An 18,256-nucleotide genomic window follows, 5' to 3' on the forward strand; every position below is an offset into this window, starting at 1 on the left:
GGTGTAATAATGTATTTTCTTTTTGTTTGTTTGTTGCAAAAAAAATAATAAAAAAATTTAAAAAAAAAAAAAAAAAACTCCGCCCCCAGATTCTGTCACTCATTCTCTGACATATACATTGTTTCTATGGATGTAACACAATGGGGTATGCTGTTTTGTTTCCTCCTTGAAGTATACACTGAGGCCAGGTGTGAATTTTGGTATTCAGGTGGAAACATTCCTTCCCCAGTTCTCCTTACCTGAACTAGGCGTGATGAGAAGCTTATATCCTTCAAACCTCCCTTTGGGGCCTTTCCATGAAATCTGAATACTGTCAGGACCAATAACAGTATATCTTAATCTTGATGGTGGAGCCACTGAAAGGGAATTTTTTAATTAAAAAAAAGCACTGTTAATATTAATATGTCTTACCATATTTCACTAAAAAATGCAGAACCTACAGGCATTCCAATTCATCATACATTTTTTTAGACAAAGCAAAGGATAACGAATATCAAATGTCATATGATCTAAACTTCTAACATGATCAGTGGTGGGTTTTTTAATTTTTTTACTACCAGTTCGGTGGGCGTGGCTAGGTGGGCGTGGCATAGCTTGGTGGGCATGGCGCAGGGAAGGATATTGTAAAATCTCCATTCCACCCCACTCCAGGGGAAGGATACCGCAAAATCCTCATTTCCTCCTGATCAGCTAGGACTCGGGAGGCAGAGAATAGATGGGGGCGGGGCCAGTCAGAATTTTTACTACCGGTTTTCCGAACTACTCAAAATTTCCGCTACCAGTTCTCCAGAACTGGTCAGAACCTGCTGAAACCCACCTCTGAACATGATACTGTATTATGATACTATATTATGATAAATGATATTTTATACACTCCTGCAAAAAAGCATCATTGGTTCCCCCAAACAAACTCTAAACAACAAGTGACAAAGGAACAGAGAAATTAGACATTGAAACCAGGCTGAGCCATAGGCTTTGTTCACATAACTGCTTTGTTAGATATGTGGAAAGGAATTATACGGAGTAAATATTCTAATTTTTTTAAGTTCATCGTGAGGAGGATAGCAGAGATGATTGATAGCCATACTTTCAGTCATGCCTAGGGCATGAAGTAAGTATATTCTATGTTTCACAAGGCTTCGGGAAATATCATGATTTTCAGTAGAAAGTGATGGTGCTGGGTATGTATTAAATTAATAGTATGAAAGGAGCTATTTGGCTGGAATGCCTGAAATTTCAAGCAATTAAAGTTGTTAGAGATTCCCTAGCCTAAAAGCAGAATGTCACTTAGGACCGAGTGAAGCTAATCTTTCTTGCCCTCCAGATAAGTTGCATTAGAGTTTGATCATTTTTAGCAACTATAGCTATTCTAGGCTGGCTGGGATAAGTGGAGATTTTTATCTTACGCATCTGAAGAGCACCAGATCTGGGATGGTTGATCTCTTGCTCTGAGAAGCAGAAGACAACTATGATCAATAAAAGGATCAATAATCTGTCTAACTATCATGGTTTCCTGATAATGGAATCCTCAAAAGTATAGGGGCATAGAATCCATCATCCAGCAATTCCTGCCCATCTGTATACCTGCACATATAATTCTGAGTTTGCATATAGAGATGGTCCTTGGCTTCTTGGCTCACTTATGACCTGGTTTCAAAGTTCCAATGTTCAGGACACACAAACACACAGAGTGATCATGTGACTGCATTTATGGCCATTTGCAGTACCCGACAATCACATGAACACAACATTATAGAATAGAATAGAATTCTTTTTTTTTATTGGCCAAGTGTGATTGGACACACAAGGAATTTGTCTTTGGTGCATAAGCTCTCAGTGTACATAAAAAGACAAGATACATTCATCAAGAATCATAAGGTACAACACAATGATAATCATAGGGTACAAATAAGCAATCAAATCATACTAGGAAGCAGTCGATATAAATTATAAGGATACAAGCAACAAAGTTACAATCATACAGTCATAAGTGGAAGGAGATGGGAACGATGAGAAGATTAATAGTAGTGCAGACTTAGTGAATAGTTTGACAGTGTTGAGGGAATTATTTGTTTAGCAGAGTGATGGCATTCAGGAAAAAACTGTTCTTGTGTCTAGTTCTGGTGTGCAGTGCTTTATAGCGTCGTTTTGAGGGTAGGATTCGAAAGAGTTTATGTCTAGGGTGTGAGGGACCTGTAAATATTTTCACAGCCCTCTTTTTGACTCGTGTAGTATACAGGTCCTCAATGGAAGGCAGGTTAGTAGCCATTGCTTTTTCTGCAGTTCTAATTATCCTCTGAAGTCTGTGTCTGTCTTGTTGGGTTGCAGAACCAAACCAAACAGTTATAGAGGTGCTTAAGGTGTTTTATTGTCATAAACCAGCAATTACTTTTAGTTTCTAGCAAAATCTGATCCATAGCAAGCAATGGGTTCCTTTGATGACCGCAGTGTTTGCTTAACAACCGCAGCATTCACTTTAAGCTATCACGTTCATTCAACAACCATCACAAAAAAAGGTCATAAAATTGGGTTCCGCCATTTTAGGAGTTACAACCATAACTGCAGGTTCAATTATGGCAATAACTCGAGGACTGCATACAAAGTATTTTGAGAATTATGCAATACGCCCAATGCACCTTTCCACAATTTGCCAAAGATCAGCACATCTGCAAAAGATCTTTATCCAAATTTGCATGATTGATGACTCGTCACATCAAAGGCAGCACTGCATATTCTTTTGTAGAAATATATTTCTGCTCTATGCCCAGCGCCAAAACAAACAGGGACCTGAACTTACTTTGAGGCAATGGCTTGCTACAAATTGTATTGGTTTGCCTTAGGCTCAAAAAAGAAGCAACATCTAAGTTAACTGCACGGGATAGATTGTATATGAGTTCTCTTACTCTTCCACCCATCAAACTAACAAAGTCTCCAAGGGTTTTTGAGCTGAAGCTCAAACACTTTGGTCAACAAATGAGAAGAGAGGACTCACTGTGGGGGGGGAAAACTGATATGGGGAAAGATGGAAGGGAAAAGCTGGCTGAGGGACTCTTGGAGTTGAAGTCCACAAGTCTTAAAGGGACCAAGGTTGGAGACCCCTGATCTAAATGACTCTAAATAAACTTTCAATGTTTCTAAAAAAAAAATGAGAATCCTTTTTTTTTTTTTGTATCCCAGAGAGTCCTTACAAAATAATGTCCATATTTACCTTGACTTACGACAGGATCACTCAGTTGAAGAGACACAACTATGAAACCTAAGAGGAACCAGCTGGGGGCCTTTGACTGATGGGTGTCCATTCTTCCCATGGTTTACATACAGCATCAACGAACCTGGAAATGTGTAAGCAAAGGCTCAAAACTTCAGAGAAAAAGCTTAGGAAGCAAGATTCTTACCAAAGCTAAAAGGATTGTCCTGGAATCCTAGGGATTAGGTTGCAGAATAATAATATTTTTACCGGTAACAAACCAGGAATAATTGTTTTAAAATTTTCTTTTGTAGCGTACCTTAGTGATCACATGACCTAGGATCACTGCAACTGTTATAAACGCATGCCAAGCATCCAAATTTTGTTTATATGACCATGCAACGATTGTGGGAAATGGTCATACAACGCAGTCTCCATGGTGGAAATGCCAGCAGTAGATCCAGAATAACCGAGTTGGAAGGTCTACTAGTCCAACCCCCTACTCAGGCAGGAAGCCCTATACCATTTCAGACAAATGGTTGTCCACTTTTTTTCTTTAAATCTTCCAGTGTTGGAGCACCTAAAACTGTTGTAGGCAAGTCGTTCCACTGATCAATTATTCTAACTGTCGGGAAATTTCTCCTTAGTTCTAGGTTGCTTCTCTCCTTGATTAGTTTCCATCCATTGCTTCTTGTCCTGGCTTCAGGTGCTTTGGAGAATAGGTTGACCCAGTGGTGAAATCCAATTTTTTTTACTACCGGTTCTGTGGCCCTGGCTTGGTGGGCGTGGTGCAGCTTAGTGGACATGGCTTGGTAGGCATGGCAGGGGAAGGATACTGCAAAATCTCCATTCCTTCCCCACTCCTGAGGGAAGGATATTGCAAAATCTCCATTTCCACCCCACTCTGGGGGCAGCCAGAGGTGGTATTTGCCGGTTCTCCGAACTGCTCAAAATTTTCACTACCATTTCTCCAGAATCCATCAGAAGCTGCTGGATTTCACCCCTGGGTTGACCCCCCACTTCTTTGTGGCAGCCCCTTAGATATTGGCACACTGCTATCATGTCACCCCCTAGACCTAGTCCTTTTTTTCATTAAACGAGACCAGGAGTCTGCAACCTTAAATACTCAAAGAGCCATTTGGACCCATTTTCCACAGAAAAGAAAACATCGGGAGCCACAAAACCTGGGTGAGTGTGGCCAACTTGATGTCCACCAGTCACATGACCCCCTTGCCATGCCTATCCAGCAGGTCATTAGGGCAGAGAACCGGTTGTTAAAAAACACTGGGAACTACAAAACCTTTTTGACATCTCTCTCTTCCCCCTCCCTCCCCCTCTCTCAGTATCTCTCTGTCTCTACCCTGGCCACTTCTCCATCCCCACCATCACCCTTACCTTCTCAGGTCAGGCAAGGAGTGACTGGGAAGAGAGGGCGAGGCCAGCCAGTGGTGGGATCACCCAAAGAGCCACATGCGGCTCCGGAGCTGCAGGTTGCTGACACCCGAACTAGACATATCCAATTCCTGCAACTGTTCTTCATTTAGCTTCCAGCCCCCTAATCATCTTTGTTAATCTTCTCTGCATTCTTTCTAGAGTCTCAACATCTTTTTGTATCATGATGACCAAAACTGGATGTAATATTCCAAGTGTGGTCTTACCCAGGCATTGTAAAACCTTGAGTAATAAGAATGTTAGGTTAAATGAACTGATTGAACAGAATGAAGAGAATGAGAGTTAGAATATCTGGACAAAAAAGCTAACAGTCATTTCTCTGCCCAGAAGTCAAGTAAAATGAGTAGGGGTCTAAAACTTTAAGATGACACCTTTAGTCTATCAACTCCTTGTCAGAACATTGAGTTTTTCCACTGATCCATTCTCTAATATGATTTTGAAGCTAATTTAGAATTCAGCTCAAAAACTTCAAGAATTACATCCTTAGCCTATCACTTCCTGTCAGAACATGAAGAATGTTACCACTGAAGCATTCACTAATGTGATTTTGAAGCTAATTTAAAATTCAAATATTTTGTCTTTGAGCCCCAAAGACAGGAGAACTGACCCAAAGAGAGACTTATATGACTTGCTCACTGGGGTCATTTCAAATTAATGTGAATTCCACAAGCTGCAACGTAGCTACAAAGCTTGACAAGATCAGTTCAAAAATAGGCAGTTAATTCTGGGAGAGCAGCAATTGTAAATTTACATGCAAAATTGTAAAAAAAAAAGCCAGCTGTGGTGGCCCAGTGGCTAGAATGCAGTATTGCAGGCTAATTCTGCTGACTGCCAGCAGTTCAATTCTCAAGGCTGACTTAGGCTTCCATCCTTCTGAAGTCAGTAAAATGAGGACACAGATTGTTAAGGGCAATATGCTGACTCTGTAAACCACTTAGAGGACTGTAGAGCACTGTGAAGCAGTATATAAGTCTAAGTGTTATTGATCTGTATTTTTTTGGTTATCCACCTAAAACAGGGGTCCCCAACTCCCAGGCTGTGGACCATTACTGGGCCATAGCCTGTTGGGAAGAGGATCGCTGAAATGGCAAGCAAGCACACGAAGCTATACAGCAGCCATTGCTATTATATCACTTGGTTCTACCTGGATGAAGCTGTCTATCTAGACCCGTTCCAGTCCGGCTTCCGGCCCGGATACAGTACGGAGACAGCTTTGGTCGCACTGGTGGATGATCTCTGGAGGGCCAGGGATAGGGGTTACTCCTCTGCCCTGGTCCTATTAGACCTCTCAGCGGCTTTTGATACCATCGACCATGGTATCCTGCTGCGCCGGTTGGAGGGGTTGGGAGTGGGAGGCACCGTTTATCGGTGGTTCTCCTCCTACCTCTCTGATCGGACGCAGACGGTGTTGACAGGGGGGCAGAGATCGACTCCAACGTGCCTCATGTGTGGGGTGCCGCAGGGGTCGATTCTCTCACCCCTCCTGTTCAACATCTATATGAAGCCGCTGGGTGAGATCATCAGTGGCTTTGGGGTGAGATACCAACTGTACGCTGATGACACCCAGCTGTACTTTTCCACCCCGGGCCACCCCAGTGAAGCTGTCGAAGTGCTGTCCCGGTGTCTGGAAGCCGTACGGGTCTGGATGGGGAGGAACAGGCTCAAACTTAATCCCTCCAAGACGGAGTGGCTGTGGATGCCGGCACCTCGGTACAGTCAGCTGCAGATGCGGCTGTCTGTCGGGGGTGAATCATTGGCCCCGATGGAGAAGGTACGCAACTTGGGCGTGCTCCTGGATGGTCGGTTGTCCTTTGAAGACCATTTGGCAACCGTCTCCAGGAGAGCATTTTATCAGGTTCGCCTGATCCGCCAGTTCCTGGACCGGGATGCCTTATGCACAGTCACTCATGCTCTCGTTACCTCTCGCCTGGACTACTGCAATGCTCTCTACATGGGGCTCCCCTTGAAGAGCACCCGGAGACTTCAGCTAGTTCAGAACGCGGCTGCGCGGGTTATCGAGGGAGCGTCTCGGAGCTCCCACATAACACCTATCCTGTGCAGACTGCACTGGCTACCTGTTGTTTTCCGGGTGCGCTTCAAGGTATTGGTTACCACCTTTAAAGCGCTCCATGGCTTAGGACCGGGCTATCTACGGGACCGCCTACTGCCGACTTCTATCTCCCATTGTCCGGTACGCTCCCACAGGGAGGGACTCCTCAGGGTGCCGTCAGCCAAACAGTGTCGACTGGCGGCCCCCAGGGGGAGGGCCTTCTCTGTGGGAGCTCCGACCCTGTGGAACGAACTTCCCCTCGGACTTCGACAATTACCTGACCTTAGGACCTTTCGCCGCGAACTTAAAACTTATTTATTTCGTATGGCTGGACTAGCCTGATTTTTATTGTATTGGATGGGTTTTTAAAATTTTGTTATTTTACGGGGGAGTATGTTTTTTAACATTTTTGGGCATTTGAATTAGTTTTTTAAGGGATGTTTTTATATTTATGTGTGTATTTATATTTTATCTGCCTGTTCACCTCCCTGAGTCCTTCGGGAGAAGGGCGGTATACAAATTAAAATATTATTATTATTATTATATGATTATTATTAATGGTGAATTGCAATTCCTGAATTTATATCCCCTCCATTCACCAGAAATTCCAAAACTCAAAGGAGAATAGGACTCCACTCAGGGGTGAAATGCTCCCAGTTCGGACCGGATCACCCAATCCAGTAGGTGGGTGGTTTAGAGAACCGATAGCAAAAATCCCTGCGCCCCTCCCCGGCCCAGCTGAGCCGCGTGATCATCAGAGGTTTTTTTTAAAAAAAAACTTTTAAAAGCATTTTTTCTTCGGCCAAAAAAATGCTTTTAAAAGTAAAAAAAAAGCCTCTGATGATCGCGCGGCTCAGCTGAGATCGTTTGAGCCTTTTAAAAGCATTTTTTCTACAAAAAAATGCTTTTAAAAGGTTCTGATGATCCCAGCTGAATTGCCTGATCATCAGAGGCTTTTTTTTTCTTTTAAAGGCAAAAAAAATGCTTTTAAAAGAAAACAAAAGCCTTTGACGATCAGGCAACTCAGCTGGGATCATCAGAACTTTTTAAAAGCATTTTTTTACAATCTCTTTTCAGCCGAAGAGGTTGTAGAAAAAATGCTTCTAAAAGTAAAAAAAGAGAGAGAGAGAGAGAGAGAGAGTTGGCCATGCCTACCCAGTCACATTGCCCCCCACCAAGCCACACCCACAGAACTGGTAGTAACAAATTTTACATTTTACCACTGACTCCACTTCTTATTTTACTCCACAGAGAACAGATCTCACCGATATTTGTACTCTTTGCTTTTGTTTTTTAGCCTTCCATAAAAGAACAGCTCCTCTTATCCCACAATGGCAATTTTATTTTGACCTCGGCTGAGGCATTTTTCCAAGTGTGCAACATCAACAGGCCACCTTCATCCAGGTGCTTGTAAACCTTCTCCAAGACCTCTGCCTAGTAGGGTTGCATGTTGTGACGGTCGTAAAATGAGTAAGTCACATGAGGGAACTGATTTGATGGCATTTTTTTGCGGCAGTCACTAAGTGACTGCAGCAGTCATAAAGTGAACACGGCAGTCATTGAGCAAACAAACAGTTCGCTATAGGCAAAGACCAGAAATAAGAACAGTTTGGGGCAAAACAGTCATAAAACCTGGTCATGTGACCGTGGGATGCTGCAAACGGCTGTAAATGCAGATGTGTTGCCATCTGCCCAAAGGTTGGTCATGTGACTATGAAGTGGGCCCAACTGTAAGAAGTTTGGATCCAGGCCCTAAGTCCCCTTTTTTTTGGTGACTGTTGTAGCTTCGAAAGGTTGCTAAGCAACCACTCAAAGGACCAAGACCACCTGTATAGCTTCAAAGAATATTTAAAGCCATGAGGGGTTTTTCTCTTTGATTACACTTCTACAAATATTCCTGAAATAGACATTAAATTCCTAGGCTTATAATGTCCTTTCTCGCCCTTTTTAAAAATATTGGCTACTTTCCAGGTTTCTAGCATTAAGTCTTTGCTGAAAAGCAAGTTACATATTTGTGCTTATATGTCGTTGATTTCATGTTCACACTCTTTAAGAACTCTTGGATGGATAGATATCCTCAAGAGCCAGTAATCGGTAACTGTGCAGTTCCTGAATATGTTGCAGGCAGTATTGGTCAACCGTAGCCATTTTAAGATATGTGGACTCCAACTCCCAGAATATCCCAACCAGCGTTGCTGGCTGGAGTATGTCCAGATCTACAAAGGTCAGAATTGTGCAGGGAATAGTCTTCCTTGAAATGCTCTATGTGAACAAATCTTGGACTTTGAAAAAGCAGGAGGATATAAAGAGTACAGTACTGATTCTTTCAAAATTTAATGTTGGAGAAGAATCCTGAGTAAAGATAGCCAAGAAAACAAAAACAAAGGATCACCAATTTAAGAGCTCTCACTCACTCTTATCCTATTTTGAACCCGTTACGTGAAGATTCAACTCCTCTGAGAGATCATAAGGAGAGCCAGTTTGGTCTAGTGGTTAAAGCACCAGGCTAAAACCTGGAAGACTGGGAGATCTAGTCCTGTTTTAGGTGTGAAAGCTAGTTGGGTGACTTAGGGCTGATCATCAATAGACTATGAATTCTAATCATGCCTTAGGCATGAAAGTTGGCTGGGTGACCTTAGGCCCGCCTCTTTCTCTCAGCCCAGACCCACCTCACAGAGTTGTTGTTGTGGGGAAAATAGGAGGAGGAAGGAGTATGAGATATGTTCACCACCTTGAATTTTTTATAAAAATAATGAATAAATGAATGAATGAATGAATGAGTGAGTGAGTGATGAATGAGAATGAATGAATGAGTTAATGAATTAATGGGTGTGAATGAATGAGTGAATGAGTGAATGAATGAATGAGTGAATGAGTGAGTGAATGAGTGAGTGAGTGAGTGAGTGAGTGAGTGAGTGAATGAATGAATGGGTGAGTGAATGAATGAATGAGTGAGTGAATGAATGAGTGAGTGAATAAGTGAAGAATGCATGAATGAATGAATGCTGGGAAAGGTGGAAAGAAAAAGAGCAGGATGGCCAGTAGGTTTGTGGATGGATCTAGTTACAATGGTGATGAGTGGACCATTGGAAGACCTGAAGGCCCAGGTTGAGGAAGAAGAAAGTCTATCTGTGTATTCCTTAAGAATAGACTTGATGGCACATGATTAATGATTAGCACCTTTTCTCTACACCTTTCCCCCTCTCTTGCTAGCACTCTACCCATCTTTTGAAGGAACTTGACTGAGAGCCATGTAATTCCTTTGGTGCTCAGGAACTAATCACAATTTATATAATCTTCATGGAAGCAAAGGCAGACACTACCTCCTCCTAGCACAGAATAAATAACCAATCACCCGGAGAGCAAATTCTCACAAATGGCAGGAAAAATGCTTGACCAATAGCAATTAAAGAATGGAACCAATCCTCAAGAAAGATCATGGTCTCCCTTCCCTGGAATATTCAGGCAGAAGGTGAACCGATGGTGGATTGTTTCATACAGATTCCCACATTGAGAGGAAGCTGTTTTAAGTGTCCTTTTCCATTATTTGTATGAACAAGGTAAGTCCTAAATCACGAACGGCAGTTCAGCATGGGAGGTTCAAAGAAGGCAAGATGGATGATGCTACATATGAATCTCAAGGGCCGAGTTCGCAAACCACTGAGCCAAAACCGCACAAACCACATTATGACTTAGCAAAAAATCCTTCCATGGGTCGGAGCAGCTTGTGCACTGAATACACGTGGTTGTATTTCAGGGTAATTCTGCACCAGAATTCCCCCTCTGGGACTCTAAGCAGATGTGCTGGAACTGAGCTCGTAGAATTACTAGTCCGCCTTGGAAAAAGCAGAACTACGCTCAGACCCTGTTCACAGGACACTCTCAATCCTGGTATATTCAATGTCACAGACAACCGGCTCTCTGGATATGCTCAATGACACTCTCCTTTGTGATTACTGGTAGTCCTTGACTTACCTCCGCAACTGAGCCCAAAATTTCCGTCGCTAAGTGAGACATTTCTCAAGTGAGTTTTGTCCCATTTTACGGCCTTTCTTGCCACAATTGTTAAAGTGGATCCCTGCAGTTGTTCAGTTAGTCAGACGGTTGTAAAGCGAATCTAGCTTCCCCCTTGACTTTGCTGGCTAGAAGGTCGCAAAAGGGGATCACGTGACCCCGGGACACTGCAACCGGTCATAAATATGAGTCAGCTGCCAAGGGTCCAAATTTTGGTCATGTGACCATGGGGATGTTAAAATGGTTGCAAGAAGAAAAACCTTCCTAGGTCACTTTTTTTCAGTGCCGTTGAACTTTTGAATGGTCACTAAACTGTTGTAAGTCGAGGACTACCAGTACTTCGCTGATGGGGACAGGGGGAGAAGACAGAACAGGATCCAGGGGCTCAGCCAAGCGGGCAACCTCTCCAACCGGAAAATTAAAGGCAAATCCTACGGTATCCCCCTGGGGAAAGAAGCAAAGACCAGCGCACACACGTCACATACCATGCGTGTCTCCCGAATGAACGCAAAGAAAGATAAACGCCTTTAACAAAAAGAAGCAAAATAATCCAGCCCACAAGGCAAGCGAGGCACCTCTCTCTCTCTCTCTTATTAAACCCTTCCTCTCGCTCCGATCCTTATTTCTACCCCACCATTAAACCTAAGGGATGAAACTCCCGAGTCCTTCAAAGTTACAGATAGGCCAATACTGAACATTTCACGAAGCAGTGTGCCCTGCCAACCTACTTTGATTTAATGCAAATGGATTTAATAGTTGAGGAAGGGAAGGGAAGGGAAGGGAAGGGAAGGAAAGGAAAGGAAAGGAAAGGAAAGGTAAGGTAAGGTGGGAAGGCAGAGGGGAAAGGGAAGGGGAAAGGGAAAGGGAAAGGAAAGGAGGGGAAAGGGAAGGGGAGGGGAGAGGGAGGGGGAGAGGGAGAGGAAAGGAAAGGAGAAGAGGAGGGAGGAGGGGAAGGAAAGGAGGGGAAAGAGGAAGGGGAAGGGAAGGGAAGGGAGGGGAAGAGGAGGGAGGGAGAGGAGAGGAAAGGAGAGGAGAAGGGAGGGAAGGAAGGAACGGAAGGGAGGGAAGGGAGGAAAGGAGGGAGGGAAGAGGAAGGAAGGAAAGGAAAGGAGGAGGGCGAGGAAAGGAAAGGAAAGGAGGGAAGGGAAGGGAAGGGAAAGGAAGGGAGGAAGGGAAAGGAAGGGAAGGGAGGGAGAGGAGAGGAAAGGAAAAGAGAGGAGGAGGGAGGAGGGAAGGGAAGGAACGGAAGGGAGGGGAGGGAGAGGAAAGGAAAAGAGAGGAGGGAGGAGGGAAGGGAAGGGAAGGAAAGGAGGGGAAGGGGAAAGAAGAGAGAAGAGAGGAGGAGCGGGAGGGGAAGGGAAGGCAGCGAAGGGGAAGGGAAGGAATCTTATTCTCTGCCGCTATTTTCAGAGAGAGAGAGAGAGAGAGAGAGAACGAGAGAACACATGTGCAATGCCCAAAAAGAAAAAAAAGGCAGTGTTATTGGGGATTTTTTTTAAAAAAAAGAGAGAGAGAGAGAATTAAACAAACTTTTGGACCTGGGGGGGTCTTGTTCTGAAAAAGTTCATTGGGAAATAGGAGGACTTGCCTGCAAGGAAAAGGACCTTCGCGGAAAGGCAGAGGCGCGGGGCGCTGGGCAAGCACGAGCGGCAACAAGCGCAGAAGCAGCAGCGGCGTTTTCAAGCGAAACTTTTTCCCCAACGTTTTTTTTTTTTTCCTTCTTCTTTTCTTCTTTTTTTCCCCCCTAGCTCCTCTGCAGCGGTTCGCCTCTCCCCGGCGCTGAAGGAGCAGCAGGGGAAGAGAAGGGAGACACCCAGTTGAGGCTAGAAGGTGGGAAGCGAGGGGAAAGAAAAAAAAAAGGAGAGGAAGGGGGGGAAAGTGGGTGGGGGGAGAAATCCAGACACATCAGCAAAGAGGAACATTCATTCTCCTCCCGCCCGCCAGCCCCCCCCCCTTCTCGACCCACCCTCTTCTACTCCCCCCTTCCTTACTAATGTCGGAAAGGGGAACCTCGGAGTTGCCAGGTGGCCCCCAAGATAAAATTAAAAATAATAATAATAGAGGATTCCACGGAATGTAAAATACTTTCTCCAAGTTTGAAAAGTCAAGTGGCAAACCCATCTTAAGAGCAGGGGAGAGGGGAGGGGGGGTCTTTCTTTGGCACCTCAACAACTTCCAAAGGGAGGGTGGGGAGAATTTATCAGATTTGGTTTTTTGCTGTTCAAACTGGAAATATCCCCTTGGGAAAACAGACAGAGAAGAGATAGGTCCCCGATTGTCCAGGGGGGAAAAAACCTTATTTTCCCAACCGCAGAAGTTAGGTAGTTATGTATATATTTGAAGCATTTGTATTCGTTTGGAAACATTTATGTATTCACACGGCAGCGCCTTCAATTACAATCGTTAGTGGATGCTGCGTTTGGGGTTAGTTTGGGTTCCATAAATATGCCAAACAGAGCATGAGATACTCCACATAATTATGGCTGCTAGAATTTCATTTGCCCAAAACCTGAAGCAACAATATACTCCAACGAACACGATGATTATAAAACACAATGTAAGCCGCCCTGAGTCTTCGGATTAGGGCGGGATATAAATTCAAATAAAAAAAAAAGGTGCTGGAGTGTGCAGAAGCAGATAAATTAACCATGGAACTTAAGGACAGAGAGGAAAGGATTTATTATGGGACTTTTATTTATTATTATTATATTATTATTATTTATTTATTATTATGGCTTAGTGGCTAAGACACTGAGCTTGCCGATCGAAAGGTCGGCAGTTCAGCGGTTTGAATCCCTAGTGCCGGGTAATGGGGTGAGCTCCCGTTACTTGTCCCAGCTTCTGCCAACCTAGCAGTTCAAAAGCATGTAAAAAATGCAAGTAGAAAAATAGGGACCACCTTTGGTGGGAAGGTAACAGCGTTCTGTGCACCTTTGGCATTGAGTCATGCCGGCCACATGCCGGCCACATGGCCGTGGAGACGTCTTCAAACAGCGCTGGCTCTTCGCCTTAGAAACGGAGATGAGCACCACCCCCTAGAATCAGGAATGACTAGCACGTATGTGCGAGGGGAACCTTTACCTTTACCTTATGGAATAGATAGTATGATTGGCTGGAAAAGGAATCGAAAATTAATGGATAGTGTATAGTAAAAGAGAAGATATTATAATGCAATGTTATATTTAATGCATAGTAGGAATGTATATATATAAATATATTTGTTTTCTGAGGTTTTCACGGGTGTTTGTATGTAGATCTTTGGTTATTCGGGTTTTCTCCCGCGTAAAATTGGAAGTGTCTCCCAGAAGCACGAAGCTGAAACCTGAAGATGACGAATGAGACTTCATCGAAACGTCGCCAAGACACTTCCAATTTTACGCGGGAGAAAACCCGAATAACCAAAGATCTACATATAAATATATATATATATATATATATAAAATGTATTGATTATATAAATAAGTAAGTAACAAACAAAATGTATATGTATATAATGTATATAATCGGCCAAAAGAGAGTGGATATTAGTAAAAATGCCGGTATTGGAAAGCTGTAAAAGCGTAACTATGATTTAAAAATGTAAACGTTGAATAAAAACAATTAAAACAAGCAAACAAACAGAGCATGAGGAAACCGTGGTTATGTTAACCATGGGTTTGTGTGAGCCATGCATGCTGCCTCTGCTGTGTGAGACCATTGTTAATTGGCGTAGAATTTCAGAGGTCTTCAAACTGGGCAGCTTTAAGACTTGTGGACTTCAACTCCCAGAATTCTCCAGCCAGCTATGCTATGCTATGCTGGCTGGAGAATTCTGGGAGTTGGAAGTCCACAAGTCTTAAAAGCTGCCAAGTTTGAAGACCTCTGGCGTAGATGATGGACAATGCAAGGGACAGTGGCTTTTCTTCACCCAAATCACGCTGTTGATATAGGAAGGTGGGCCTCTGGTGGCTCAGCAGACTAAGTCTGTCTGTTATTAACACAGCTGCTTGCAATTACTGCAAGTTCAAGTCCCACCAGGCCCAAGGTCGACTCAGCCTTCCATCCTTTATAAGGTAGGTAAAATGAGGACCCAGATTGTTGGGGGCAATAAAAAGTTGACTTTGTACAGTATATAATATACAAATGGATGAAGACTATTGCTTAACCACAGTGTAAGCCGCCCTGAGTCTTTGGAGAAGGGCGGGATATAAATTCAATAAATAAATAAATAAATAAATAAATAAATAAATAAATAAATAAATAAATAAATAAATAAATAAATAAATAAATAAATAAATAAATAAATAAATAAATAAATAAATAAATAAATAGGTGCCAGCCTTACAGTGGTAGAGAAATGTTTAGCAGATAAAATCCTGGTAGTTCTCCACTTACAACAGCTTGTTTAGTGACCGTTCAAAGTTACAATGGTACTGTTTTTCCACACTTAACAACCAATTGCAGCCTCCCCATGGTCCCCATGATCAAAATTCAAGCACTTGGCAACTGACTCATATTTATGACTGTTCTTGGGGTCATGCGATCCGCTTTTGCGGCCTTCTGACCTCAAGCAAAGTCGATGGGGAAGCCAGATTCACTCAACCACCGTGGTGACTAACTTAAGAACTGCCTTCGTTCACTTAACAACTGTGGCAAGGACGGTCGTACAATGGGGGAAAGTTCACTGAACAAGTGTTTCACTTAGCAACAGAAATTTTGGGCTCAGTTGTGGTCGTAAGCTGAGGACTACTTGTATTTCATGGATTGGTTTTTGAAGTGTAGAGCTATAGCAGCACTGATGGATGATGCAAATGGGAGTGGCTTTTCTTCACCCAAATCACACGGTTGATTAAATTTTAATCTTAACAACTTTAAGACGTGTCGACTTCAACTCTGATGCTCACTGTGGAATTCTGGGAGTTGAAGTCCACACATCTTAAAGTTGGCATGGTTTTAAAAATACTGGCCTATAGTTTAAACCAGAGGTCACCAACCTTGGCAACTTTAAGCCTGGCGGACTTCAACTCCCAGAATTCTGGGAGTTGAAGTCCGCCAGGCTTAAAGTTGCCAAGGTTGGAGACCTCTGGTTTAAATTTATTGCCACAGTCAATTCCAAAATTTCTGTCGTTAAGTGAGACAGTTATGAAGTTAATCTTGCTTCATTTTACAACCTTTCTTGCCACCGTTGTTAAGTGAATCGCTGCAGTTGATAAAGTTAGTAACCTGGTTGTTAAGTGAATCTGGCTTCCCCATTGACTTTGCTTCTCAGAAAGTTGCAAAAAAGGGATTAAAATGACTCCGGGACGCTGCAATGATCATAAGTATGAACCAGTTGCCAAGCATCAGAATTTTGATCGCATGATCCTGGGGATGCTGCAAAGGTTGTTAACTGCGAACAAGTGTCATAAGTCACTATTTTCAGTGACGTAACTTTGAACGGTCACTAAGTGAACTGTTGTAAGTCGAGGACTATCTGTACTTTCTGTTCTTCTCAGATTCTTGGCTTGGTGCATGTTTTAGGTTCCGAAGATTTGCTACTGGCTCATTTCCTCCTAAGAAAGCAAAAGATATGCACACTGCTCTTGTTATCTGTTTGATTATTTGTAACATCTAATTGGACAACATGGTGCATCACTGAGCAATAATTTTTGAATCAACATTCCTTCAAATGGGCTAACTTGCAGAAATGCATCCAAAATCTGGGACCCGTGACTCCTGTGAGATTTAAATTTGGAAAAGTTGTGGCTGTTTCAGTGTTGCTGAGCCACCACAGTCGTGTGATCATCATTTTCAACCTCCCTTCTAGCTTCCTACAAGCGAAGTCATTGGGGAAGCTGGCAGGAAGTTAAAAGTGAGCCCTGCTTCCTCTGGGTTAAACTGTTGCTCTCCTGCACTGCAATACGGATTTAAAAAAATGGGAAATGGGGAACTAATTTTAATTAAAACTCTGCTTAGGACAAAGATGCTTTCATGATTCATTTCAAACAACATATTTAAGGCTCATCTGGCTTGGCCCAAAACATATATGGAAAATGCTACATCATTTATGACTTTTGTGGGGAAAACCCTAGAGAGCCTCATCACATATTAAAAGTATGGCAATAATACACGGATATTTCTTTTACTGTAGTCTACGTTTCCAAGTAGTTGCAAAAGAACTTAACAGCGGTCTCTTTTTCCCCAGATGTTCACAGCTGCTTTCCAGTAATGGAGATGATCAGTATGGAACAGATGACAAGGATGGGAGATTTAAGTTTCCTTTGTCTTCTTTATCCCGTTGTACAACAGAGCACCAAAAATACCTGTGCAGTAAAATATGGCGGTCCTCAGTTCCAGTTTTTGCCATGAGCAACTTCCATTTGCTCTTGTTTTTCTCTTTTCTTCTTGGGATCAAGAATTTAAGGCATAGAGAGCCAGTTTCAACATTCAATTGATCTTAAAAAAATCAGATCCAGCACTTATTGAAAGAACGCTAAGAAGAAAAGGGGGGGGAAGCAAAACTTTTAAGGAGGGGACGAAGCCTTGCCCTGCCAATAAGAAATCCCATCTGGGTACATCTTGAGTAAAGATAAAACGAGGAATTCAAATTGTCCTCGGCTTACAACCATTCATTTAGTGACCATTTGAAATTACAGTGACCTGAAAAACGTGACTTATGACCATTTTTCACACGTACGACCATTGCAGCACCCCCATGATCGCGCGATCAAAATTTAGTCACTTGGCTACTGGTTCATAACATAATAACAGAGTTGGAAGGGACCTTGGAGGTCTTCTAGTCCAACCCCCTGCCCAGGCAGGAAACCCTACACCATTTCAGACAAATGACTATCCAACATTTTCTTAAAAATTTCCAGTGTTGGAGCATTCACAACTTCTGGAGGCAAGTTGTTCCACTGATTAATTGTTCTAACTGTCAGGAAATTTCTCCTTAGTTCTAGGTTGCTTCTCTCCTTGATTAGTTTCCACCCATTGCTTCTTGTTCTACCCTCAGGTGCTTTGGAGAACAGCCCAACTCCCTCTTCTTTGTGGCAACCCCTGAGATATTGGAACATTGCTATCATGTCTCTCCTAGTCCTTCTTTTCATTAAACTAGACATACCCAGTTCCTGCAACCGTTCTTCATATGTTTTAGCTTCCAGTCCCCTAATCATCTTTCTTGCTCTTCTCTGCACTCTTTCTAGAGTCTCAACATCTTTTTTACATCGTGGCCACCAAAACTGAATGCAATATTCCAAGTGTGGCCTTACCAAGGCATTATAAAGTGGCACTAACACTTCACGTGATCTTGATTCTATCCCTCTGCTTATGCAGCCCAGAACTGTGTTGGCTTTTTTGGCATATTTATGACCGTTGCAGAGTCCCAGAGTCATATGATCACCTTTTGTGACCTTCTGTCAAGCAAAATCAGTGTGGAATCCAGATTCATTTAGCAACTGTGGTACTAATTTAACAATTGCAGTGATTCACTTAACAACTGCGGCAAGTAAGATCGTAAAATGGGGCAAAACTCACTTAATATCTGCCTCACATAGCAGCAGAAATTTTGGGCTCAGTTGCGGTCATAAGTCGAG

At 43.0% G+C, this 18,256-nt stretch overlaps 1 protein-coding gene across 1 annotated transcript in view; it reads right to left on the bottom strand.

Moving 5' to 3' along the window:
* Positions 1–12,415, bottom strand: part of COL14A1 (collagen type XIV alpha 1 chain) — a 175,114-nt gene extending 162,699 nt beyond the window's left edge. The window contains exons 1-3 of the mRNA XM_058177897.1: positions 12,292–12,415; positions 3,209–3,332; positions 240–356 (exon numbers count right to left, since the gene is read on the bottom strand). Of these exons, the coding sequence (XP_058033880.1) occupies positions 240–356; positions 3,209–3,308 (217 nt within the window). The 5' untranslated portion in view covers positions 3,309–3,332; positions 12,292–12,415. The remainder of the gene's footprint in view (positions 1–239; positions 357–3,208; positions 3,333–12,291) is intronic.
* Positions 12,416–18,256: the final 5,841 nt, after the last annotated feature.

Source organism: Ahaetulla prasina, chromosome 3 (assembly GCF_028640845.1).
Source record: "Ahaetulla prasina isolate Xishuangbanna chromosome 3, ASM2864084v1, whole genome shotgun sequence".
Taxonomy (NCBI): domain Eukaryota; kingdom Metazoa; phylum Chordata; class Lepidosauria; order Squamata; family Colubridae; genus Ahaetulla; species Ahaetulla prasina.